This window comes from Hemiscyllium ocellatum, chromosome 10 (assembly GCF_020745735.1).
Source record: "Hemiscyllium ocellatum isolate sHemOce1 chromosome 10, sHemOce1.pat.X.cur, whole genome shotgun sequence".
NCBI lineage: Eukaryota > Metazoa > Chordata > Chondrichthyes > Orectolobiformes > Hemiscylliidae > Hemiscyllium > Hemiscyllium ocellatum.
In genome coordinates, this window is record NC_083410.1 from 26,341,863 (window position 1) to 26,365,176 (window position 23,314).

Consider the following 23,314-nt stretch of genomic DNA (forward strand, 5'->3'; position numbering starts at 1 on the left):
AGCATTTGACATGATGACCACAACTTGCTCCTCCTCAAAGTCTCTCCTGTCATCCAACTGGGTGGGAATGCACTTAAGCTTGATTACATTCTAATCAATCTAACCACATGAAATAATGTATTTGTTTGCTCTCACACTGTTATTTCTGGTAGACACCCAAGATCAGTCCTTTATTCTTCCCATTTCCCATCTACAGATTGCCCTTCGGCAACACCATGTGAAATACACAAGAATAGTTTTCATAGAACATAGAACAATACAGCGCAGAATAGGCCCTTTGGACCTCCATGTTGTGCCGACCAGTGAACTATTCTCAGCTCGTCCCACTACACTATCCCATCACCATCCATGTGCTTATCCAAGGATTGTTTAAATCTCCCTAATGTGGCTGAGTTAACTACATTAGAAGGTAGGGCATTCCATGCCCTTACCATTCTCTGTGTAAAGAACCTGCCTCTGACATCTGTCTTAAATCTACCACCCCTCAATTTGTAGTTATGCCCCCTCGTCTAAGCGAACGTCATCATCCCAGGAAAAAACTTTCACTGTCTACCCTATCTCATCCTCTGATCATCTTGTATGTCTCTATCAAATCCCCACTTAGCCGCCTTCTTTCCAATGAAAACAGATCCAAATCTTTCAGCCTTTCCTCATAAAATCTTCCCCCCAGACCAGGTAACATCCTGGTACATCTCCTCTGCACCTTTTCCAATCTTCCAAAGGCTTCCCGAAATATGTCGACCAGAACTGTACACAATATTCCTAATGTGGCTGCACTAGCGTTTTGTATAGTTGCAGCATGATATGCAGCTCCGGAACTCAATCCCTCTACCAATGAAACCTAACCCACTGTATGCCTTCTTAACAGCACTATCAACCTAGATGGCAACTTTCAGGTATCTATGTACATGGACTCCAAGATCCCTCTGCACATCCACACTCCCAAGAATCTTTCCATTGACCCAGTACTCTGCATTCCTGTTATTCTTCCCAAAGTGCATCACAAATATTTGGCTGCATTGAACTCTATTTTCCACCTCTCAGTCCAATTCTGCAGTTTGTCCAAGTCCCCCTGCAACCTGTAACATTCATCCAAACTGTCCACTAATCCATCGGCTTTAGTGTCATCTGCAAACTTACTAACCCATTCACCTCTGCCTGCATCTAAGTCATTTATAAAAATGACAAACAGCAGTGGTCCCAAAACAGATCCTTGTGGCACATCACTAGTAACCGGATTCCAGGCTGAATATTCTCCATCAACCACCACTCGTTCCTTCTTTCAGAAAGCCAGTTTCTAATCCAAACTGCTAAATCATCCGCAATCCCATGCCTCTGCATTTTCTCCAACAGCCTACCATGTGGAAACTTATCAGAAGCTTTATTAAAGTCCATGTATACCATGTCAACTGCCCTACTCTTATATACATGCTTGGGTCACCTTCTCAAAAAGCTCAATGAGGTTTGTGAGACACGAGCTGCCTTGATGAAACCATGTTGACTATCTGAAATCAAATTGTTGCTCGCTAGATGATTATAAATCTTATCTCTTACAATCCTTTCCAAAACCTTTCCTACAACAGAAGTAAGGCTTACTGATCTATAATTACCTGGGTCATCTCTACTGCCCTTCTTGAACAAGGGCACACCATTTAGCAATCCTCCAGTCCTCTGGTACTAAACCTGTAGACAATGACGACTCAAATATCAAAGCCAAAGGCTCTGTTATCTTCTCCCTAGCTTCTCAGAGAATCCTCGGATAAATCCCATCCGGCCCAGGAGACTTGTCTACTTTCACTCCTCCTAGAATTGAAAACACCTGTTCGTAACTAACCTGGATCCTTTCTAGTCTAATATCTCGTACCTCATTCTTCTCCTCTACAATATTCTCCTTTTCCTGAGGGGAAACCAATGAGAAATGTTTGTTTAGCACCTCTCCGATTCCAACGGGTCCACATTCAACTTCCCACTCCTGTCTTTGACTGGCCCTATTCCTACCCTAACCATCCTTTTATGCCTCACATACCTATAGAAAGCTTTAGGGTTCTCCTTTATTCCATTTGTTGAAGACTGCTCGTGTCCTCTCTTGCTCTTCTTAACTATTTCTTTAAATCCTTCCTCGCTGATCTGTAACTCTTGTTCGCCTCAGCTGAACCATCTTGCCTCATCAACACATGAGCCTCCTTCTTCTGCTTAACAAGAGATTCAATTTCTGTAGTAAACCACGGTTCCCTTACCTTATCATTTCCTCCCTGCCTGATAGGATCATACCTTTCAAGGGCATGCAATATCTGTTCCTTCAACCAGCTCCACATTTTCATTGTCTGCAACCCCTGTATTTTGCTACCCCATTCTATGCATCCTAATTCTTGCCTAATCGCATTATAATTGCCCTTGCCCCATCGATAACTCTCGACCTGTGGCATGTACCTATCCTTTTCCATCGCTAAACTAAATGTAACTGAATTATGGTCATTCTCTCCAAAGTGCTCACCTATAACTAAATCAAATACCTGGCCTGGTTCATTACCAAGCACCAGATCCACTGTGGCGTCCCCTGTTGTCGGCCCTTTGACATACTGTGTCAGAAAACCCTCCTGTACACATGGGACAAAAACTTTTCCATCTGACATCATAGGAATATTCATAGGAACTTGACAAATACCCAATGATGCCTTACCATCATCTTTCTTAACTTCTGCGAGTAAAACAATCTTTCTGTTTGTTCAACATCCAATCATGGTTTAGATGAAATTGTCTCCAAACAAATACAGAGCCTCAATTATCCGAACGAAGCGGGCAGGGAGTATTTTGTTTGGATTACTGATCATGTTTTTACGGGACTTTAATATCTTGTTTGGATAATCCAAAGTTTGGATAACTGACATTCAGATAACCGAGGTTGTTCTGTACTGGGGAGATCAAAACCACTGCCTTTGGTTCCTGCAACTGCTCACTAGTCACTAACTGCATACTTCATTGGTAATGATCCGAGACTGAAGCACATTGTTTACAGCCTTTACATCATGTATAACTCTGAAATGCACCATAACTAAAACTGCGCTATTTTTTCTCTGTAATAACACCCACCTCTTCCTCTGCCTCAGGTTATCTGTTGCCAAAGCCTTCATCCATGTCTTTGTTACCTCTTGACACACTTATTCCAACGCACCCTTAGCCATAATTCATCTTCTCCTGTCAATAAAACTGAGGTCATTCAAACCTCTGCTGCCCATATCCTAACTGGCACCTGTGCTTGCTAATCTACATAGCCTTGGTTCTTTGTTTTAAAATCCATTACTTCAATCATCTACGTATAACCTTTTCTAGCTCTGCAACTCACCAAGTCCAATTCTGGACTCTTGAGCATCTGGGACGTTAATCGTTGCAGAGATGATGCTCTTGTGCTCAGTTCCTAAAATTCTAATTCACTGCCTGCCTCCTCTTGCTCCTTAAATCAATCTTTGACTAAATGTTTGGTTGCTAATATGTGATTCTGCATCCAAGTGTTTTATAATGCTCTTGTGAAGCATCTTGATCCATTTTACTCAGCTGAAAAGGCACACAGTAAATAGAAGATGCCTGATAAATTCATGCCAGATTTCAAACACCAGTGGAAGGAAATGGAGTGAAATTGAACTTCAGTGGAAGCACAAAGTAGGCAACAGCAGATTAGCAAGCCATTTTACACCTGGTTCGACTTTCTTTACAATGGATCCCGGCTAAATAAAAATACACATGAAATAACTTTGTTGCGCCTCCAACAAAGTGTCTCGGACCATGTCAGTCCTTGCAGCTGGTCAGTCATTTCAGCAAAGATGTGCAGGTCAGGTGAATTGGCCATGTTAAATTGCCCATAGTATTAGGTAAAGGGGTAAATGTAGGGGAATGGGTCTGGGTGGGTTGCTCTTCGGAGGGTCGGTGTGGACTTGTTGGGCCAAAGGGCCTATTTTCACTCTGAGTAATCTAATCTAATCTAAAAGAAAACTGAAAACCAACACTACAGTCACAGTTGCAGAGAGCTGCTCCATCATTAAAGAGACACATGAGGTTAACTACACCTTAAGTAAGGGGAGAGGTTGAGAAGACATGACCTTTATGATGAACTCAGCCAGAGTGAGAGCTGAACCTGTGCTGCTCGCATCATGTTGCATCACAAAATAGCGATGCAGCCAACAGAACTAACCAACTCCCCACCTAGCGAATTAACGACAAAATAATATTGACTTTAACTTTATGGACAGATCGGCGACACAGTATGTGGATGGGCCAATTCAGGCTGAAGCTTCTTTCCGACTACATCCCACATTATGAGCCTCAGATTTGAGTGGTGCAGTCCAAAGAGCATCAAACAGAAAAAACTGTTCACATGGACTGGCCAAACATATTGAAGAATCCCACCAAAAACATATGTTTTTCTCCCCAGAAGTAAGCTGACCTAACGGGCCTTATAAGAATTTATCTTTTTTCTAAAAGGGACAGACTCAAAATCTTCATACTGTACCTCTCTCTATGTTTTATCATAACAGTGAGAATTCATACCACTTTGAACAGGTTTTCTCTCAATCTACCTGGCCTAACGAAAGAGGCACAGCATCTTGTGTATGAGTCCGGCCAATTTTAATGATATCGGCAAACTCCTTGGCCTTCTTCTCAAGTGCATCGTGTAGCTTCTGTAGTCCAGGCAGCAGCACTTCATGGACCTCCTTCGCAGCAGCAATGTGCATGGCAGTGGGGAAAGTATCATTGGAACTCTGGCAATGAGGAAAGAAGGGGCAGAACAGTTAAAAACTGACTAAACACCAAACATGTGGTTTGTTAAATGTTGTAATAATATGATAAAGCTATGTGAAAATATAGTTTACACTTTGTCCCTTGTGAACAACTTCAATTTGGAAATAACTACAATCAAACAAAATTGAAATTTCTAGCCCATTAAGACAGTTTCATTTCTGAATGAACTCCCTCCCAAGATAAAGAGAAACATATTTCCTATTGCATGAGATGACAACTAATGTTTCGACAGACTAGGTATTATATTGCAAATCCCCATCACTCTTCCCTTGAACTGTGACAGGGGAAAAATAAGCTTTAAACTCCAAAGGCATTGAAATGAGTTCTAGACAAGTACCTGGCTTTTGTTGACGTGATCATTGGGATGCACAGGATCCTTGCTGCCCAGTTTACCGCCGAGAATCTGAATTGCCCTATTGCTGATCACTTCATTCACATTCATGTTTGTTTGTGTTCCAGAGCCAGTTTGCCATATCACCAGAGGAAAATGATCATCCAATTTCCCAGCAAGCACCTGCACAATAAACATAACAAACCTCATATTCAGGTCCTTGTTCCAAGTGGACAAGGCAACACCTGATTTAATTTATCTGACAAAGAAAAATCAAAAACAATGTGTGTGCACAGCATAATGCAAACAGCACAGAATGTTGCCCAAATCAAGGGCATTGGGATTCCTAAATGTAACAGTTATATTTTGCTATATCTGATAATGATACATTGTGGTGCTAACAAACTTCTTTAATCAACAAATAAAGACAATTGTTACTTACTTGACCACTTGGCAGCACTGTAGAGAACTGATGAACAACTACAAAGCACCGTCCACTGGCTATAATACAGTATTACAACTACTGCTAAGAACTTTCCAATTGAAGGGAAAGAAAAAAATTAAGAGAGATTTTCAAGACAAAAAACTATTTATAATCAAATATTTATTTTTGATTCTTAAAGCACAATTATTCACTGTCATGGTGCTACCATGAGCCAAGCATTATCTTCTCCAAGACAGGTGAACAAGTGTTAAGAATTTTTTTTTAAAAAGAGTTCAGGCCGATAAAAGGAGCTGATTGCATTAAATTACAACACAAAAGCAGACAATTAGCCAGCGTTGTGCTCCACCAATGCAGCAGAAAGTAGGGAAGTTATATCATATCTTTAAGCCTGTATTATCTGGACTAGTGATGTGGAGGTAAGCATTAATTTTTTCCATTTGTTTGCATTCCAGAATACTTAATAGCTAATTTCCAGTGAAACATAAATCCAAAGATCCAAAAGCCACAAACTATTTTCAAGGAAGAAAATTCTTAAATTCCTTACAATGGCCGAGTAGTATTATCCCTAGACTATTATTCCAGAGTCTTGAGTAATGTTCTGGCAACCTGGCTTCAAATCCCACTATGGCAGATGTGGAATTTTCATACAATTAAAAAAGTCTGAAATTAAGAGTCAAATAATGATTGTGAACCTTTGTAAATTGTTGGAAAAATCCACCTGGTTCACTAAAGAGTTTCAGGGAAGGAAGGTGTCATCTTACCTGGTCTGGCCTATATGTGACTCCAGACCCACAGCAATATAGTTGACTCTTACTGCCCTTTCAGCATTAAAGATGGGCAATAAATGTTGGTTTAGCCAGCAACACCCGCATCCCACGAGTGAATAAAAAAATTCAAAAATTTGATAAAACAGGATTACAGAAGTAACCAATTTGCACTACACCTGAATCCTTCTGAATGTAGTTGCAGTGCAAATCAAAGTGTATATACATGTTATTTTTAAAAGAAATGGAATTAGATCCTTGGCCTCCAGTAAGACACCACAACAACTTATAGTCTGTATCTCAACGTTGCAAATTGATTCTCAATCTTTTCATGTCATTTTCTGAAAACCAGTTAGTGAGTTAGCAGAACAGAACAAATAACTTGTACTTTTAAGACGGTCTGGGAAGTAAGAAGTCCCTCTCCACATCAGATGTCACTGGAGTGACTCTGGAGCAAAAGAGACACAAAATGATGTTGTGACATGCTGGTAAAATGAGTGTTAATGTAATAAAATAAATAGCATACTGAACTATAGAGGCTCTTTAATCAGATGGATAATGTCTTTGAACAGATTTCTATCCTAACAAGAAATATTATGAGTTAAGACCGCTATGAGGGTTTTCCCCAGTACAAAGAAAATTGTACTTCTAGATATTCAATGGGAGTCTGTTGAGAGGATTGGGTGGAATAGACGTAGATGTAGATGGAAAAGATGCACACGCATCTCTCATCCCGCAACTGAATTTTTCCATATTAAAATGTTCTAAAATCAGTTCCCAGGACAGTGGTTCTATTAAAAGTTGTTATATCAACCCTCCATAAAGAGGAGTTTCATTATAAAAACATCTAAATTTACTTTCAATAATTAGGTAGGGTTCTGACAGGATTTACCCATGCTAAAGGTAGAATAACTTCAGCCAAATTATGCCTGGTACCCATAAAATCACATTACTACTTTACAAGAATATAATTTAAAGTAACCTTCTTTGTACAACTTTAAACTGAATTAATCTGGCTAACGGCAATGTTTAATGTTTATCAGTTTAAGTATGTCAAGCATTTTGGTAAAGATAAGTAAACAGCTAGAAAAGGAGCAAGTTTTCCTTTTACTCTTATTTTAAAATGTTTTGCCACCCTACAAGCTTCCCAGAGCTCCAAAAATTCCAAAGCAACCCTATAGACATTTCAGTTCACCCACATCCTACCACTGCAACTGACCATGGTCTGTCCCTGTGCTAGCATGTCTGTTTTCACTTCTCACTCCGATCTCAATTACAATTCTTTTTCATTTCTCCCAGCTTGTCAATTCAACTGTGTTGGATTGTGGCTTGTTGCCCCTTGGAATGTACCATAAGGTCAGTTATAAACCCTTACCCCTCAGGTTGTTCCTACCTCATCAGCTGCCTTTATAATGCTGTCCGCAATTTTTGGATCCAAACCATATTCTACGTTCACTTCTGCAGCACCTCGCTTCAGAATGCCAAAGGCTTTTATTACTTGGATCTGTGAACCAAAATAAAAAGGTGAAGTAACATCAAACATTCTCTCTCTCACCCCTACCGCCTTTCTCTCCTTGACTCACTAATGCAAGAGAAAGTGCCTGTGAAGCACACATTGATTTGCTTACTAAAAAATGTACTTTCCGCAAGTTTTGACTTTACATTAGTGGTGGTTAACCTATCAATAAATCAATTGGGCAATCAGACCGGAATACATGCAGAAAGAGCTGAATACTGCAGAATGGAGGAACCTTCAACTTGTAGCTTTGCAACGGGGAAGATCTGAAGTCTCAATAAACTTACTGAGTCCCGAACAAAATCATGCTCACTGGATTCAAATAATCATTAAATCTTTAGCATTTCACTGATGGCAAAGTCAAGAATTTTTTCAGGCTTCTGAAATTGAAACATTTTATATGAACTGAGGTGAGAAAGTAGAAAAAGGAGAGGTTTCCGAATAAAAGCTTAAAATTGTTTGTATGAGCTCAAAAATAATCCAATTCCTTCAAAAAAGGCCTGACCAACATACATCCTGCAATGGTATGGTTCAAATGCTTTTGGTCATTTATCACTTGTACAGCATGGTCCAACACATCCTCGCCGGCCAGACATCCCAATCTGACCTAATCACATCTGCCAGCATTTGTCCCAAACCCGTCTAAACTCTTCCTAATAATACGCCTTTTAAATATTGTAATTCTACCCACCTCCACTACTTCCTCTGTCAGCTTATTCCACACATGCACTATCCTCTGCATGAAAAAGTTACCCTCAGGTCTTTTTTTTTTTAAGTACCTTTCCTCTCTCACCTTAAACCTATGCCCTTCAGTTTTGGACTCCCCTACCCTTGGCTATTACCCTATCCATGCCCCTCATGATTTTATCAACTTATATAAGGTCACCGTTCAACCTTCAGCACATCAGGGAAAAGAGCGCTTTTTTTTAGGCTTTTAATGACCACAGAACACACCCAAAGTGCTTTACAGCTAATGATGCCCTCTGGAATGTAGGAACTGCTGTAACACATAAGACGTGGCATCCCATTTCTACACTGTTGTTTGTTTGAGCTAGCTACATAATCAGCTATTGATTGCTGGTTAAATTTGGCTATGGTACTGAAGCTAACTCCTTTCCTCTTCTCCAAAATCGTGTCATGGAATCCTGTATAGGGAAAACAGGGTCTTAATTTCAGATGAGATGTTAAGCTATGTATTGCCTTGATATTTCACTTGAGTGTTAACCTTGATTTTTGTCCTCAAACCTTAAAGGGGTCTTGAACTCACAACCTTCTCACTCAGGATGTGGGCCACACTGATACTGTTCTATGAGATCTCTTGAAAATACTGCAATTAATCGTTTTCTTAAAAATTACACCAAATTATTTTCAACCTACACTATTTAATTTCAATGTGGACCATCCACCTGCATTATAGCCATAAAAACTAGAAACATTTTGTGCATATTTGAGTGCCACATTATCACTGGTACACCAGTTATAAAATTGATAGACAATCAAGTATCTTTTAAAAAGAAAATAATAGAACACATTTAATCACATAATTTAGTTGGAAAAACCTCACAAAGGAATCAGTTTCAATTTCTAAGACTTTTGCCTGAAGCTGCAATAAGATGATTCCTGCTATTATTCTATATTCTTTAGATCAGTTTGAAGCCTAGCCAATTACTGCATGTCCAGAGGCGTACAACAAAGCAAGCATACACTCATTTGGTCATTACAGCAAGTGAATTGGAAAATAAAGTAAAATTCACTACAAAGTGGAAGGAGTTGGCGGGGTGGGGGGAGAAGTGTGTGTGTGTGTGTGTGTGTGTGTGTGTGTGTGTGTGTGTACGCGTGCGAGTGAGAGAGAGAGAGAGAAATAAAATTCACTATGAAGAGGAAGAACGTGGGGAGGATGGAAGTGGAGGGAAGAGGTGGTGAAAAGGAGGGGAAAAGAGAGAGAGAAAATAGAGACAGACAGAAATGAAGAGAAAAAAGAGACAAGAAATCTAAGAACCAATGACCGTTTTTTTCTTGAAAAATTACAATTTTGCTAATTAACTTACTGGCATCCGCTCAGACACCCCACCGATTTTAAAGTTCATCATTGATCTAACTGTCTGGGCTCCATAGTATTTGTCATTTGGCACCTTTAGCTCACCAAAGGTATCATATTCGATTCTGTAGACTTCAGAGCTTTCCTGGGAAAGAGAAGCAAAATGTTAATTATTTCAATTTCTTAATAATAATAATAATTTCCAAGTTAACTTTGAAACACTATTTAAGATTAAGCATATCTAAGCTTTACAAATGATAGAAAATCAAAGTTAATTGGCCCTTTAAACCTTCTGTCAATTGCAAACAATGACTGTTCTGATAAAGTGATTTTCCTCTCCAACAAACAACAGGTTATATCTATTTAGCATCTTTAATGTAGAAAAATATTCCAAGGTATTTCACCAAAGCCATGTGTTTCCTTCCTCCAAGTCACAAAAAGATCAAAACTTTGGTCAGAAAGACAGGCTCTCCAACAAGAGAGGGATAAACCAGAAGGACTGGGAAGGAAATTCCAGTAGAGAGATGTGCCTGTGTGCACTGTCATTGAGTTGATATTGTGTGTTTGGAAAAAATAATTCTACCATTCCCTCTGTCCTCAAAATCTTTAAATATTATTCCCCATTGTGCCTGCTCCTCCCCTCCCCACACACCCCCCCCCAACCCAATTATTTTCTGCCAGTAGTTATTTTGCAGTGGCTTTAATTTGCTTTTTATTCCATCACTTTATCATTATCTGAAATTAATCATTTTAAGGCATCAGTTAGAACTCTTCAGTGATAAAACATTGAAATGTTGCACTGTAAATCAGAAAATATATAATTAAGTGTTTTTAAAAATCCATTGATTAATACATTTTTTTTCAACTGCTTCAGTATTAGATTAAGGGCAACACTTGCACCAGCTATTCTTGATCAAATAATACTATCTTGAAACAAATGAGTGCAGAAGTATAGGAATGCTGGCTCAGCACAACCCCAACCCCAACTTCGCCCCCACCATCCCTCCCACCCCCATCATAGAACGAGAAGGTCAGATAACAGCAGTGTTGAGCAACTGGCTCAGATCAATTTCTGCCCTGCCCTGCGATTAAATGGTAAATAAGTAATTTTCAAACATGAGTGTTGCAATCTTGTTTCAACCATAGTCAAGCATTAATTCTAGCACAACTGAATGCAGACTACAGGTCAGACAATAATATGCTACTGCACTACATGAATATATACAAAATTCTGGTGTCTAGTACAGCCCCAATTTAATTAGCTCCATATGGCTATGAAGCTATAGAACTTAACATCCGGGCAGGAGTACTGAAATCTACGCACCAGAGTTATCTGACCCCCACTGAACCCCCACCTAAAATATTCCAGTCACCGGTGACACACTGATGTTATCAGGTTGATTTCTAAAGAGATAGTCTAAACTGAACCTACTCTGCGACTGAAAGTACTGAGCAAAAACCCTCAATGAGCCTACCTTTTCACTATGTAGTACTGGAAAGAAACATCCTCATGGGTGTTGTCTCACTGTTACTCAACCCATATCATAATTCATAAAAGAAATCTCTTTACTTGTTGACCAAAATTAATAATTATGGACAACTACAAATTTTTTTCCCCTCCAAGATTGAACCTGTGTGCTTCCAAATCAATATTCAGCTCTAATGTAGGGTTGATAGCCTGGTTGACAGAAATGAAGCGATCCCGAATTGATTCTGAAATACTGGAAAAGTATTGGGCAGTGTCGTTTTTGTTTAAATCTGATAAGGTGTGGCCTACATCTAGATCAGCATTTAATATCCAAACCGAGCTACCATTGAGAAGGTGTTGGTGAGCTGCCTTCTTAAGCCATTTGGTGTAAGTCCACCCATAATGTCTGTTAGGCAGGGAATTCCAGAATTCTGATCCAGTGACACTGAAGGAACAGTGATTTGTTTCTAAATCACAATAGTGAGCGGTTCAGATAACAACAAGCAGGTAATGATGTTCCAAAGTAGTGATCATGGGTTTGAAAAGTGCTGCCTAAGGAGCCAGGTTGAGCAGTACATCTTGTGGATGGTGCATGCTGCTGTCACTGTGTAGCAATGGCAGAGAGAGAGAATGTGTGTGAACGTGAGGACTGCTTTGCCCTGAGTAGTGTCAAACTTCTTTAGTGTTGTTGGAGCTGCAATCATCATGGAAAGTATTCCATCACAATCCCAACTTGTACCTTGCAGATGGTGGACAGACTGTGGGGAGTCATGAGGTGAGTTACTCAGCAGGACTCATAGCCTCTGAACTTAGCCAGTTTTGAGAAGACCCATAGTCTCGCTACCTGGAACACCAACTTACAAGTAGCTACACCAAAGACTAAAATACTAAGTAGAAGACTCAATCACTCCATGCACTCCACCCAAGAATTCCTGAAGACCATCAAAGACATGAAGATAGAAGAGGATGAAATAATGGTCTCCTTTGATGTAACAGCCCTATACATATCAATCAACATCAACCTGGCCAAGGAAACACCGACTACACTATTAGAAGAACCAAAGACACATACACCAAACACCACTAACTTCATCAGCAAGGACAATATCGTCAAACTGCTGGACCTATGCCTTACCAAACACTCCACATTCAACAAAAAAATCTACAGACAAACCAGCGGAACACCCATGAGATCTCCAATATCAGGGTTCGTAGTAATGCAGAGACTCTAACAAACAGCTATGCCAACCATCCAACCCAAGCTTTGGGACCGCTATGTGGATGACACCTTTGTCATCACTAAACAAAACAAATTAGAGGAAATCCTGAAGACCATCAATAATACCCTAACTGGCATAAAATTCACTAAAGAGGAGAAAAACAACAACAAACCGCCATTCCTAGATGTCGCAGTAGAGCAATCAGCCAATGGGGAACTTCAAACCAGCATCTACAGGAAAACAACATACACAGACCAAATATTGAACGACAGAAGCAATCATCCCAATATCCACAAACTAAGTTGCATCAGAACATTATTTCAATGTGCCAACACACACTGCAGCACAGAGGAAATATGCAGAGCAGAGGAAAATCACCTATAGTGTGTATTCAAAAAGAATGGGTACACAATGAACACAGTCTGCTGATTTCTCAGCAACAAACCTAAACAAGCAGGCAAAACACGTAAAGAAACCCTAGCCACTCTCCCCTACATCAAAGACATCTCGGAAATGACTGCCAGACTACTCAGACCCCTTGGCATCATGGTAGCCCACAAACCCATCAACACATTAAAACAGCAGCTAATGAACTTGGAAGACCCTATACAGACAAGCAAAACTAATGTCATTTACAAAATACCATGCAGGAACTGTAACAAACACTATATTGGACAAACAGGCAAAATATTAGCCACCAGGATACATGAACACCAACTAGCCCCAAAACGACATGACCCTATCTCACTAGTATTCTTACATACAGATAAGGAAGGGCACCACTTTGACTGGGACAACACATCCATCTCAGGACAAGCCAAACAGAAACACGCATGAGAATTCCAAGAAGCATGGTATTCCAACTGGAACTCTATCAACAAACACATCGAGTGAGACCCCATCTACCACACCCTGAGAAAAAGAAGAAAATGACATCACCACAGGAAATGACATCACCAGCCCAAAGAAACCCAGACATATAAATAGAAAGCAGGAATCATGTACACTGCTTCGCCTGAGGCCCACTGAAGATGTTACCTAGTAGGGTGACGAAACGCCTGGAAATGTACCTCCCAACTCAGTGAGAAAATCTACATTCAGAATCTCTGAACTAATCTTGAAGCCACTGTGTTTAAACGGCTGGACCAGTAAAGTTTCTGGTCATTGATAATATCTAAAATGCCGATAAGCAGGGGATTCAGTAATGGTGATGCTATTGAATGTCAAGGAGCGATAGTTACATGCCCTTCTGCTGGAGGTGGTCTCTGCCTGTCACTCGTGTTGAGAATGTGATCCATCAGTCTAAAGTCTGGATATTGTACAGGTCTTTCTGCATTTGGGCGTGCAGTTCTTCATTATTTGAAAAGTTACAAATGGTACTGAATAGTGAGCAATCATCAATGAACATCCCATTTCTGATCTATGTTGGGAAGATTATTGCTGAAACAGCTGAAGATGGATCAGCTCAGGACACTATCCTGAAGAAGTTCTGCAGTAACATCCAACAGCTACAATGACTGACCTCAATAATCACAACTATCCTGTGTGCCAGGTCTGACTCCAAACAGTGAAGAATCCTCCTGGTTATTCCCAAGGTCTCGAATTTTGATAAGATCCTCAATGCCACACACAATGTTAAGTGCAGCCTTGATGTTGATCCTGAAGAGGATCGGCATTTCAATGCAGGGAAGCATGAGATGATGCATTTTGATAGGAAGAACACTAAAAGATAATATAAATTAGGGGGTACAATTCTAAAGATTGGGGGTAATTGGATGTGGAATTCAGTGCCTAGGAGTGTAATGGAGGCAGGTTCAATTGAGGCAGTCAAGAGGGTATTGAGTGATCATTTGGATAAAAACAATGCACAAGAGGACAAGGAAAAAGCAGAAGATTGGCACTGGGTAATGATGCTCATTTAATGAGCTGGTGCAGGCATGGTGCTGACCTAATTCTTCACCTGATATGGTCTGCCCAGGGCTCAAACATCACGTCCAAAATAGTCCAAGAACTCATGTGACCCATGCAGTTACAGGGTTCTAAAAAAGGCATCAGCAGACCATAAAAGCAATGACCAGGATATAGTACCACAAGTAAACCCATGAATGAGAAAAGTATTTTCTTCTGTTTGCCACCAAGGATTCATCTAATCTGTCCACTGGGTTACTCCATTTGAATTAGTTTATGGGTACTATCTGTGAGGGCCTCCACAACCACTCAAGGAGAAGTTTCTTTTAATTGGAACAGAAGGAGTCTCCATGTTCGACTAGGTAGCAGAGTTCTGAAAGCAACTCTGATGAAACTGTGAAGTAGTCTGAAACCACTTCAAAATCTCCTAAACAATGATGAAACAAGTGGCAGACAATCATGTCAAGGTTGGAACATTTCAGCTAGAGGACTACGTGTCAGTGACCTGTATAGAATTGCAAAGAACCCTGGGACGGTGAATTATTTGTTTAAGACCCTGAATTGAAGAAAAATCAAATCTGCTTTCATGTCAACTGATAAAGCAATACTACTACCAAAGAAGGGATGAGCAAATCTGCCCCATTGCAACCAACCTGGAGGATGGGGGTAACAGCAGGAATAAATTGTAAGGAGACATGAGGGAGCCTTCACTGAACGCTATAATACCCAGTTTACGAACACATCAGTGTTCACTCACCTAGTTACAAAGTTGACATAACTGACGGCTCATTGTATTTAAAAGCTAATTCAAAGACAGGCCAGGCTGCACCACCCTAACCTAACACAATGTGGATGTGGGAGAGATCTCTTCCATAAGGTAACATTCCTATTGGCTAGACCTAGACAAGTTGGTCCAGGTTCAGGAGGAGATTAACTGCACGCAGGAGCACCAACTAACAGTCTAGCAGCAAGTTATGACCAGAGCCAACTCCAAACTGATACCCTTATAGCTAGATGATTGTATTGATAAACTAGGTAAAGCAACCTAGATTTACTTTAGGAGTGCTATGTTTCCCAAGTGCATTCAAAAAGGAAATCTTAGTCTTCATCACTCTGGATGGATTTTGCCAACGTCAAGTCACGCCATTCAGTCTAAAATGCCTCAGCATTGCTCTCAAAGGTTGATGAACTAGACAGTGGCAACTTAGCTAATTGCATTGTATACTTAGATAACCTCATGTACAGCAACATGTTGGGAATTGCACTGAGAGCAACTGGAAGCCCTCTTCCTGAAAGGTGAGCTGCCCAGTGATCAATCCTGCAAAAAGCATGTTCGCTAAGGCCCAACGTACCTATTTAGAAAACAGTGCGCCAAGGATCCTAGCTAGGCTGCATAGGCAGAAGTAGCATCACAATTCCCCTTTCCCACAACCAAACAGGAAATCATGTGCATTCTACTGAAAGTTCATCCTGAATTCCAGGACAGAAGCTGTACCTTTGCCAGACCTGCTGCAGAAAAAAACCTAAAGGGATTTTGGACTGTAAAATGCAAGACTGCCTTTGGAAAGCTGAAGGCCATTTTAATAAGCGAACTTATGCAGACAACTTCAAACATTAAACAAGTATTTAAGGCAGGCAGTGTTTACTGACATCCTCAACTGTGGGCAACTATGCATGCATTTTAATCCAGATATACAAATAAAGCCTACACGTGATGTCACATACAATTGTACTGCACATATGCAGGGACACTTTTAAAATGGAATTTAGCAGTGGGCAGTGAGGACACAGAATGGGAATAGAGATGATATGGTAAAGGAGGATATAGGGAAGGAGTGGTAGCGAAAGGAAGGCAGGAGTGAAGGTAAATTGCTGGGGAGGGGTAGTGAAGGCCGAGGCCTGGGGGAGGGGTTGGTGATGAGGGCCCAGGCCCCGAGCCCCACCGTCAGTTCAACCCCAGAATTGATCCCTGGCTTGATGATAATGCTAGAGTGGGAAATCTGCTTGATCCTGAGGTTGTGAATTGCTTTTGAATACAATTTTGCTCCTACTGATGGTGGCCCACAATGCCTCATTGATGCCCATTCTTAAGAAACGTAATCTATTCAAAATCTATCCCCTTTAGCACAGCGATAATGCCACACAACACAAGGGAGGGTATCCTCAATATGAAAGCTGGGACTTTGTTTCCATAAAAACAGTCAAACTGACAGTGTCATGGACAGATCCATCTGCGCTGGCAAGAATGAAGTCAAGTATTTAATCCCCCCATTAGTTCCCCCAACACCAGAGCATTATCAGGTTCTCTCAATTACTCATAAGATGTATTGTTTGCAAATCTTAAAAAATACATACTGAACTTTCCAGGAGTTGCAAAAGGACATTTCTGTCTATTTTGGAAATTTATTCTTCTGAATTTAAATGTATAAAACCAAAAGCTATTTCTGAAAAATACACCAGGATGGTCTTGATCCATAGGGAGAGTAGACAATCAATATTCCAGGTTCTACAATTCATCAGAACAGAAAATCAAGCAAAATCATCCATTTAATAAGTTTCTACATAAAGGAAAACAGTGGTATCGTTGCATCCTTAATCAAGTACGCCACCAACAGTTCCAACTTTTTGCAAGGTTAAAATGACAATAAAAATGAGAAATCTATGTTGCAAAAGTTTGTATTGCAATAACCCTGAAGGTAAAAGCAACATTCAAGGCCTTTTCTAATAGTTAACCATGTTAAAAGAGCATTTAGCTGACAATAATGCAAGCCTGATAGATTGATTTTGGAACTAATTTTACAAACTGTCATCAGTTTCTCATCTCTGTTAACGGGGTCAGTGGTAGCAACACATGTAACACATCTTGGATCTGTTCCAGTTCTGAACTCCTTCCTATATATTTGCACACAAACACACACGCACATATATAAATAAATGCTTCAAGCTTGCTAATCTCCAGCTTTTGTTGCTGTCACTCCATCTTCCCACGGGAAGAGATTTCTGCTTTGTCGCCTTTCTAGTCACATAGCTTGATCATTCAAACTTTCTGCCTCATGTCCTAAACAAGCTATCTGCCCTCATTTATAAAGAAAGCGATTGTATGTAAAAAGTTTGTTCCAAAGAAATTTTTACTTTCAAAACAATTATCCAATCCCTCTGCCAAATAAAGGGCAGAAACAAGACCCACAATAATTTGAAAAGGGGCATAGATCCTTACTTAGTATTACAACATTTCTTAAAAATATATATAGCATATATAGCACCATGTACTAGTGAGGCCAGAAATAGGAAGATAATATAGCTGAATGCAAACTGGTGTCGGAAGGAGGGTTTCAAATATCTGGATAATTGGGATCTCTTCCACGGCAGGATGGATCTGTGCAAGAAGTACAGGTTAAACCTAAAAAAAAGCTCAAATATCTGAACAGGAAGTTTGCTTCAGCCACCGGGAAGAGTTTAAACTAATGTGACTAGGTGGTGGGAACAAGACAGTGGGTCAGCATGTGGAGTAGTTGAGGAGAAGGTAGAAGTCTAATAAGAACAGGTAGGTTAATTAACACAGCAGGACTGGCAGTCTGAAGTTTATTTATTGCAATGCCATGAGTATAGTATGTAACACACAAACTTAGTACATGGAACTACGGTGATGTAGCCATTATTGAAACCTAGCTGAGGGAAAGCAGGACTGGGAGCTCAATACTCCAGGGTTTAAATGTTTCAGGTGTAAGAGAAAGGGTTGTATAAAGGGTGGGGGAGTTACATTACTGATTAAGGAGCATATTACAGCTGCATTAAGAAAGGATATCTTGGAGGGCTCATTCATAGAATTTAGGAATAAGAGAAGTGCAATATATTAAGAGCTCCCAATAGTCAGCAGGAGATAGAGCAACAGATATGTAAGCAGTCAATAGAAAGATGTAAAAACAACAGGGTTGTTGTAGTGGATGATTTTAACTTCCCAATATTGACTGGGACTGCCTTACTGTTGATGGTGCAGTGCTGGAAAAGCACAGGTCAGGCAACATCCCAGGAGCAGGAGAATCGACGTTTCCGGCAAAAGCCCTTCATCAGACTTTTGGCCAAAACATTGATTCTCCTGCTCCTCGGATGTTGCCTGATCTGCTGTGCTTTACCAGCACCACACTCTCAACTCTAATCTCCAGTATCTGCAGTTCCCAGTCTTGCCCTGGGACTCCCTTACTGCCAGGGGCTTCGATGTCACAGAATTTGTTAGGTGCTTCCAGGAGAGTTTCTTGAAAGAACATTTAGATAGTCCAACCAGGGAAGGGGCCATATTAGACTTTGTATTCGGGAATGACCCTGGTCAGGTGATTGAAGTTTCAGTGGGACAGCATTTTGGGTACAGTTATCATAACTCCCTGAGTTTCATGGTAATGCTGCATAAGAATGACTGGTTCTTGGATGAACGTGCTAAATTGGGGAGGTCTTGTCTCAAAAATTTGTTTGAATTATTTTTGAGCAGATGATCGATAAGGGTAGGGCAGTAGGTGTTGTCTACATGGACATTACTAACAAGGTCCCTCAGACTAAATTGCTGTCTTAAATCAAATGGGATCCACCGTGAGTGGATCAGCTTAGTCATAGAAGACAAGAGGGTACCGCAGTTAGGCAGTAGTGTGGGGGGGCTTAAAAAAAAAGAAAAAATAATAAATGGGAGTATGGCTACTTGTAAAAAAAAGACAAGAGAGTAATTGTTAAGGGGTGTTTTTCTGACTGGAAGCAGAAGACCAGTGGTATTCTGCAAGGATCAGTCCTGGAACCTCCATTATTTGTAATATATGTGGGCATGAAAATAAAGGTGGTCTGATTTGTAAGTTTGCAGATGACATGAAAATTAGTGGAGTTGTCGACAATTAGGAAAGTTGTCAATAGATGTAGATCAGATAGAAAGGTGGGAGGAGAAACAGTAAATGGATTTTAATCTGGAAGAGTGTGAAGTGATGCATTTTGAGAAGCCAAATGTAAGAGTGAAATACACATTAAATGGCAGGATCCTTCGGAGCATTGATATACAGAAGGAAATTGGAGTTCAAGTCTGTAGCTCCCTGAAAACAGTAATAGTGAATAAGTTGGTAAAAGTGGAGTACAGCCTGCTTATCTTCATTGGTCAGGGCAGGAGGTTAAAAATGTGATCAAGTCGTGTTGCAGCTGTATAAAACTTTAGTTAGGCCTCATTTGGAGTACTGTATGCAGTTCTGATTGCCACACTGTAGGAAGGATGTCAAAGCTTCGGTGAGGGTGAAAAACAGGTTTACCAGGATGTTGCCTGAATTGATGTGCATTAGCTATAAGAAGAGGTTGGACAAACTTGGAATTATTTTCACTACAGCATTCAAGGCTGAGGAGTGATGAGCTGATAATTTTTTTTTAAATTCTGAGAGGCTTGGATAGGGTGGAAATGTCAAATACTAGGGAGGCTGGATTTGGGGCAGAGGACAGGGAAGTTTAAAGGAGACATGTGCAGAGGATAATGAAGGCCTGAAACACACTGCAATGTTTAAGAGGCATTTGGACAAACACGTGAACGGACAGTGAAGGGAAGGATACGGGCCATGGGCAGGCAGATGGGGCAAGTTTCCAATGGTATTGTGGTCGGCACCGACATGGTGGAATGAGTACTGCAGATGAGAGTCGAGTGTGTGGCGCTTGGAGCAGGAAAATCGACATTTCGGGCAAAAGCCAGGAACGACATGTTGGGCTGAAGGGGCCTTCTGTAATGTGCTACATTAAAGTAAATGTCTTGGCGGCAGTGTTAAAAGCGAGTGTAGAAGTCTACACGTTTAAAAGAAGAGCCTGTGGGGAATTTATAAGTATGGTAACTTCCCCCTAAAAAAACTTTGATCTACAAATGTCAAAGCACAACGTCACTGATTGCAGTTAAACCCACTGGTGAACAAAGCTGTCTGCACCCTGTTCTTTCCCCGCTGTGGTACTTTTTAACGAGGCTGCATTCCATTTTCCAAGAGAGTGGGACAGCAACAGCGAAAACAGCTGTGAAGAGGTCCTGCCATGTACAGCTCCTGCTTCACCGAGGAACGGATGTGGGAAGAGGGCTGAGGCCTAGTGTTCTCCTGATCGACTCGGAATCACGGGCCTGTCCCACTGAACCCCAGCGGTTTCCTCATGGAGAAAACTCCACCCTCGGCATTGCCGGCGAACACTAAAGGGGGGGGGGGGGGGGGAGAATGTTTATGGACCCACAGCGAGGAGGGCCCTGTGCCCTCAGAGACTCTCCCCCCGGCAGTTGAGCCGTTGCTCTCCGTCAGGCAGCGGGGGGGTGACCTTGTCCAATGGAACATTCCCCGGAGAAACCCTGGCAACCGCGGCCGGGCTACCAGCGCGAGGCGGCCGGGGAGTTCCCTGCAGCACCGCCGGGCGCACAAACACAACCGGACCCACTGCAGGTCACCGGGGGGGGCTGGAGTCAACCGAAACTATCGTGCATCCCCCTCCCAACCCAACCTAACCTTGCAATGCCTCATTTGGAGCGAGAGGCCGGCCGGCGTCGCTCCCTGTCAATGACACTCACCATTCTTTTGCAGATTGCAACAACAGCGGGCGGCCGCAGGCTGCTGACCAGCAGTGGGGAGGTTCGCGCCCCCGGGGCTTTGCTGCGAAACCGATGAAGGTTTCGGAGAACACGGAACATGTTGCCCAGGAATAAGGTTGGGGAGGGACCAAGGCGGCAGACTGGGGGAGGTCAGATTGCGAGAAGCCGCCAGAGGGAGCAAAAAGCATGCAGCAAATCGCAGTATGCATTTGCGACCTGAAGCATTTAATCAGATTGAAACACGAAGGTTTGCTTTTCTTTAACCCCTCGAAAAAATGTAAATGTTTTCATGCTGCAAATCTCTATGACTCTGTTTTTGTTTCTCAAAATCGGAACTGTTAACTGCACCTTGGAATTCAACTTTGTGATATTGCATTATCAATAAAACTCAAAAGAAAAGTCGACGAAGTCTCATTCCTACTGTGGAATTGGATTTGTCTTGACGGGAGACTTGCAGGAAAGGTTTTGGGAAATGACAGGTGTATTTTGCAGTCTTTGCATTTGCCAGTTATTGTTTCAGGTTTAGCAAAATAAATGTTCAAATGTTTGACCAATATTGGGAAGGCAAATATTGCTGTCTTTACTCAGTATGAGAATGTTTCGTCCAAAGTGAAATTATCCACGTCCCTCTAGTTGAATATGACAATTTTGAGCATGTTGTTCATAAGAATGGCCTATTACCACATTGTAGTCAATTGGCCCAACAAATCTTTACCGACCCTCCAAAGAGCACCCTCTACTCAATCCTTCCAACCCTGCATTTCCCATGGCTAACAAACTTAACCTACATATCTGTGAACATTATGGGTAACTTAGTATGGCCAATCCACTAACTTACATCTTTTTTTAACTCCTTCCTGGAGGAAAGAAGTATAGTTCCTTCAAGGGTCACAGGACTCGAAACTTTAACTCTGCTTTCATCTACAAATGTTCCAGACCTGGTGAGTTTCTCCAGCAATTTGTTTTTGATAGTTTTTTTGAAAAATAAGCATAACCTCTCAAAGCCTTCATTCTTAGAATAACGCAGGAGTAGTTGATCATGCTTATTGTGTAAGAAAATAAATAAATTTGAACCAACGTCTGTTCATATATGTTAATTCACAATTAGAAAACTTCTGGTCAAGATAGTGGCAGTTTCTGGATCAATGGTGCTGGAAGAGCACATCAATTCAGGCAGCATCCAACGAGCAGCGAAATCGACGTTTCGGGCAAAAGCCCTTCATTAGGAATGTGTAGGGTGCTCCAAACGGAGCTCCTCCGCTCCTTCTGTTATTTCCCATTTACTTTTTTTCCCCCCTGTTTGTCCCCTCTTGGTGTTCTATCCTGAGGTAGAGCGGGCTGGAGGTCTGAGTGGAGTGGGGATGTCCAGCAGCTGGAGGCCCTAGTAATGCGGGATGGCCTGCGGGCTGGATCCCTGAGGGAGCAGGGATAGCCAGTGGTCTGGAGGCTTGAGTGAGGCGGGGGGACGGTTTTTGCACTGCTGACTGGTAGGGGCGGTCAGCAGCTTGTGAGCCCAGGCAGAGGAGTGTAGGAGCCCCCTGCGCTGATCTACTGAAAGACTGCAAATGCTTGTCTTTATTCTCATTTTTCTAACTTATACTATGAGCAACTGTAAGAAATGTAACTTTTTTTCTCCCCCTTTTCCCTTTATTTATGTATTTTGTATCTAAGATCTGTTGTACCTAAGGTGGTGCCAGATGGTGTGACATTGTGAACTTTTCACTGTATTCTCATACTTCTGTACTTGAGTACACATGACAATAAAGGAAAATCTATATTCTAACTCTGTCTTAAGATCACGGACAAGAAAGGTTTTGCTCACTGTTTCTCCTCACAGATTCTGCTTGATATGTTGAGTATTTTCTGATTTTATTTCAATTACTCGCAACTGGAATGTCAAACTTTTTTTTAGAGAGGGCAGTCAGGAGTTACAAAAATACAGCCGGTTCCGCGAGTTGAAAGTTTAACGCTTGTTTGGCAGAAATTCCTGTGATATGAGTTAGTAACCTCCCGGGAAAGGATACGTTTGGCCAATGAGGTCTGGAGTTTCAGGAGCGTTGATTCTATTGGGAATGGACAGAATGATAAAACACAGTCCCTGGGAAAGGAAAATCCAAGACTACGTTTGCAATTGAGGCAGGAGAAATCGTCTCTTCATCTGCAAAAATGTCCTTACGATCTGGTTCAAGAACTTATGATGGAGAGGAGACAAAGACGGTGGCGATTGTTGGTGGTGGCTTAGTAAGGATTTTTTTTCTC

The 23,314-nt window shown here is 41.3% G+C and overlaps 1 protein-coding gene across 1 annotated transcript in view; it reads right to left on the reverse strand.

Moving 5' to 3' along the window:
- fh (fumarate hydratase) overlaps window positions 1–21,209 on the reverse strand; it is a 40,760-nt gene extending 19,551 nt beyond the window's left edge. The window contains exons 1-5 of the mRNA XM_060831352.1: window positions 21,035–21,209; window positions 9,899–10,033; window positions 7,728–7,838; window positions 5,132–5,308; window positions 4,572–4,754 (exon numbers count right to left, since the gene is read on the reverse strand). Of these exons, the coding sequence (XP_060687335.1) occupies window positions 4,572–4,754; window positions 5,132–5,308; window positions 7,728–7,838; window positions 9,899–10,033; window positions 21,035–21,154 (726 nt within the window). The 5' untranslated portion in view covers window positions 21,155–21,209. The remainder of the gene's footprint in view (window positions 1–4,571; window positions 4,755–5,131; window positions 5,309–7,727; window positions 7,839–9,898; window positions 10,034–21,034) is intronic.
- Window positions 21,210–23,314: the final 2,105 nt, after the last annotated feature.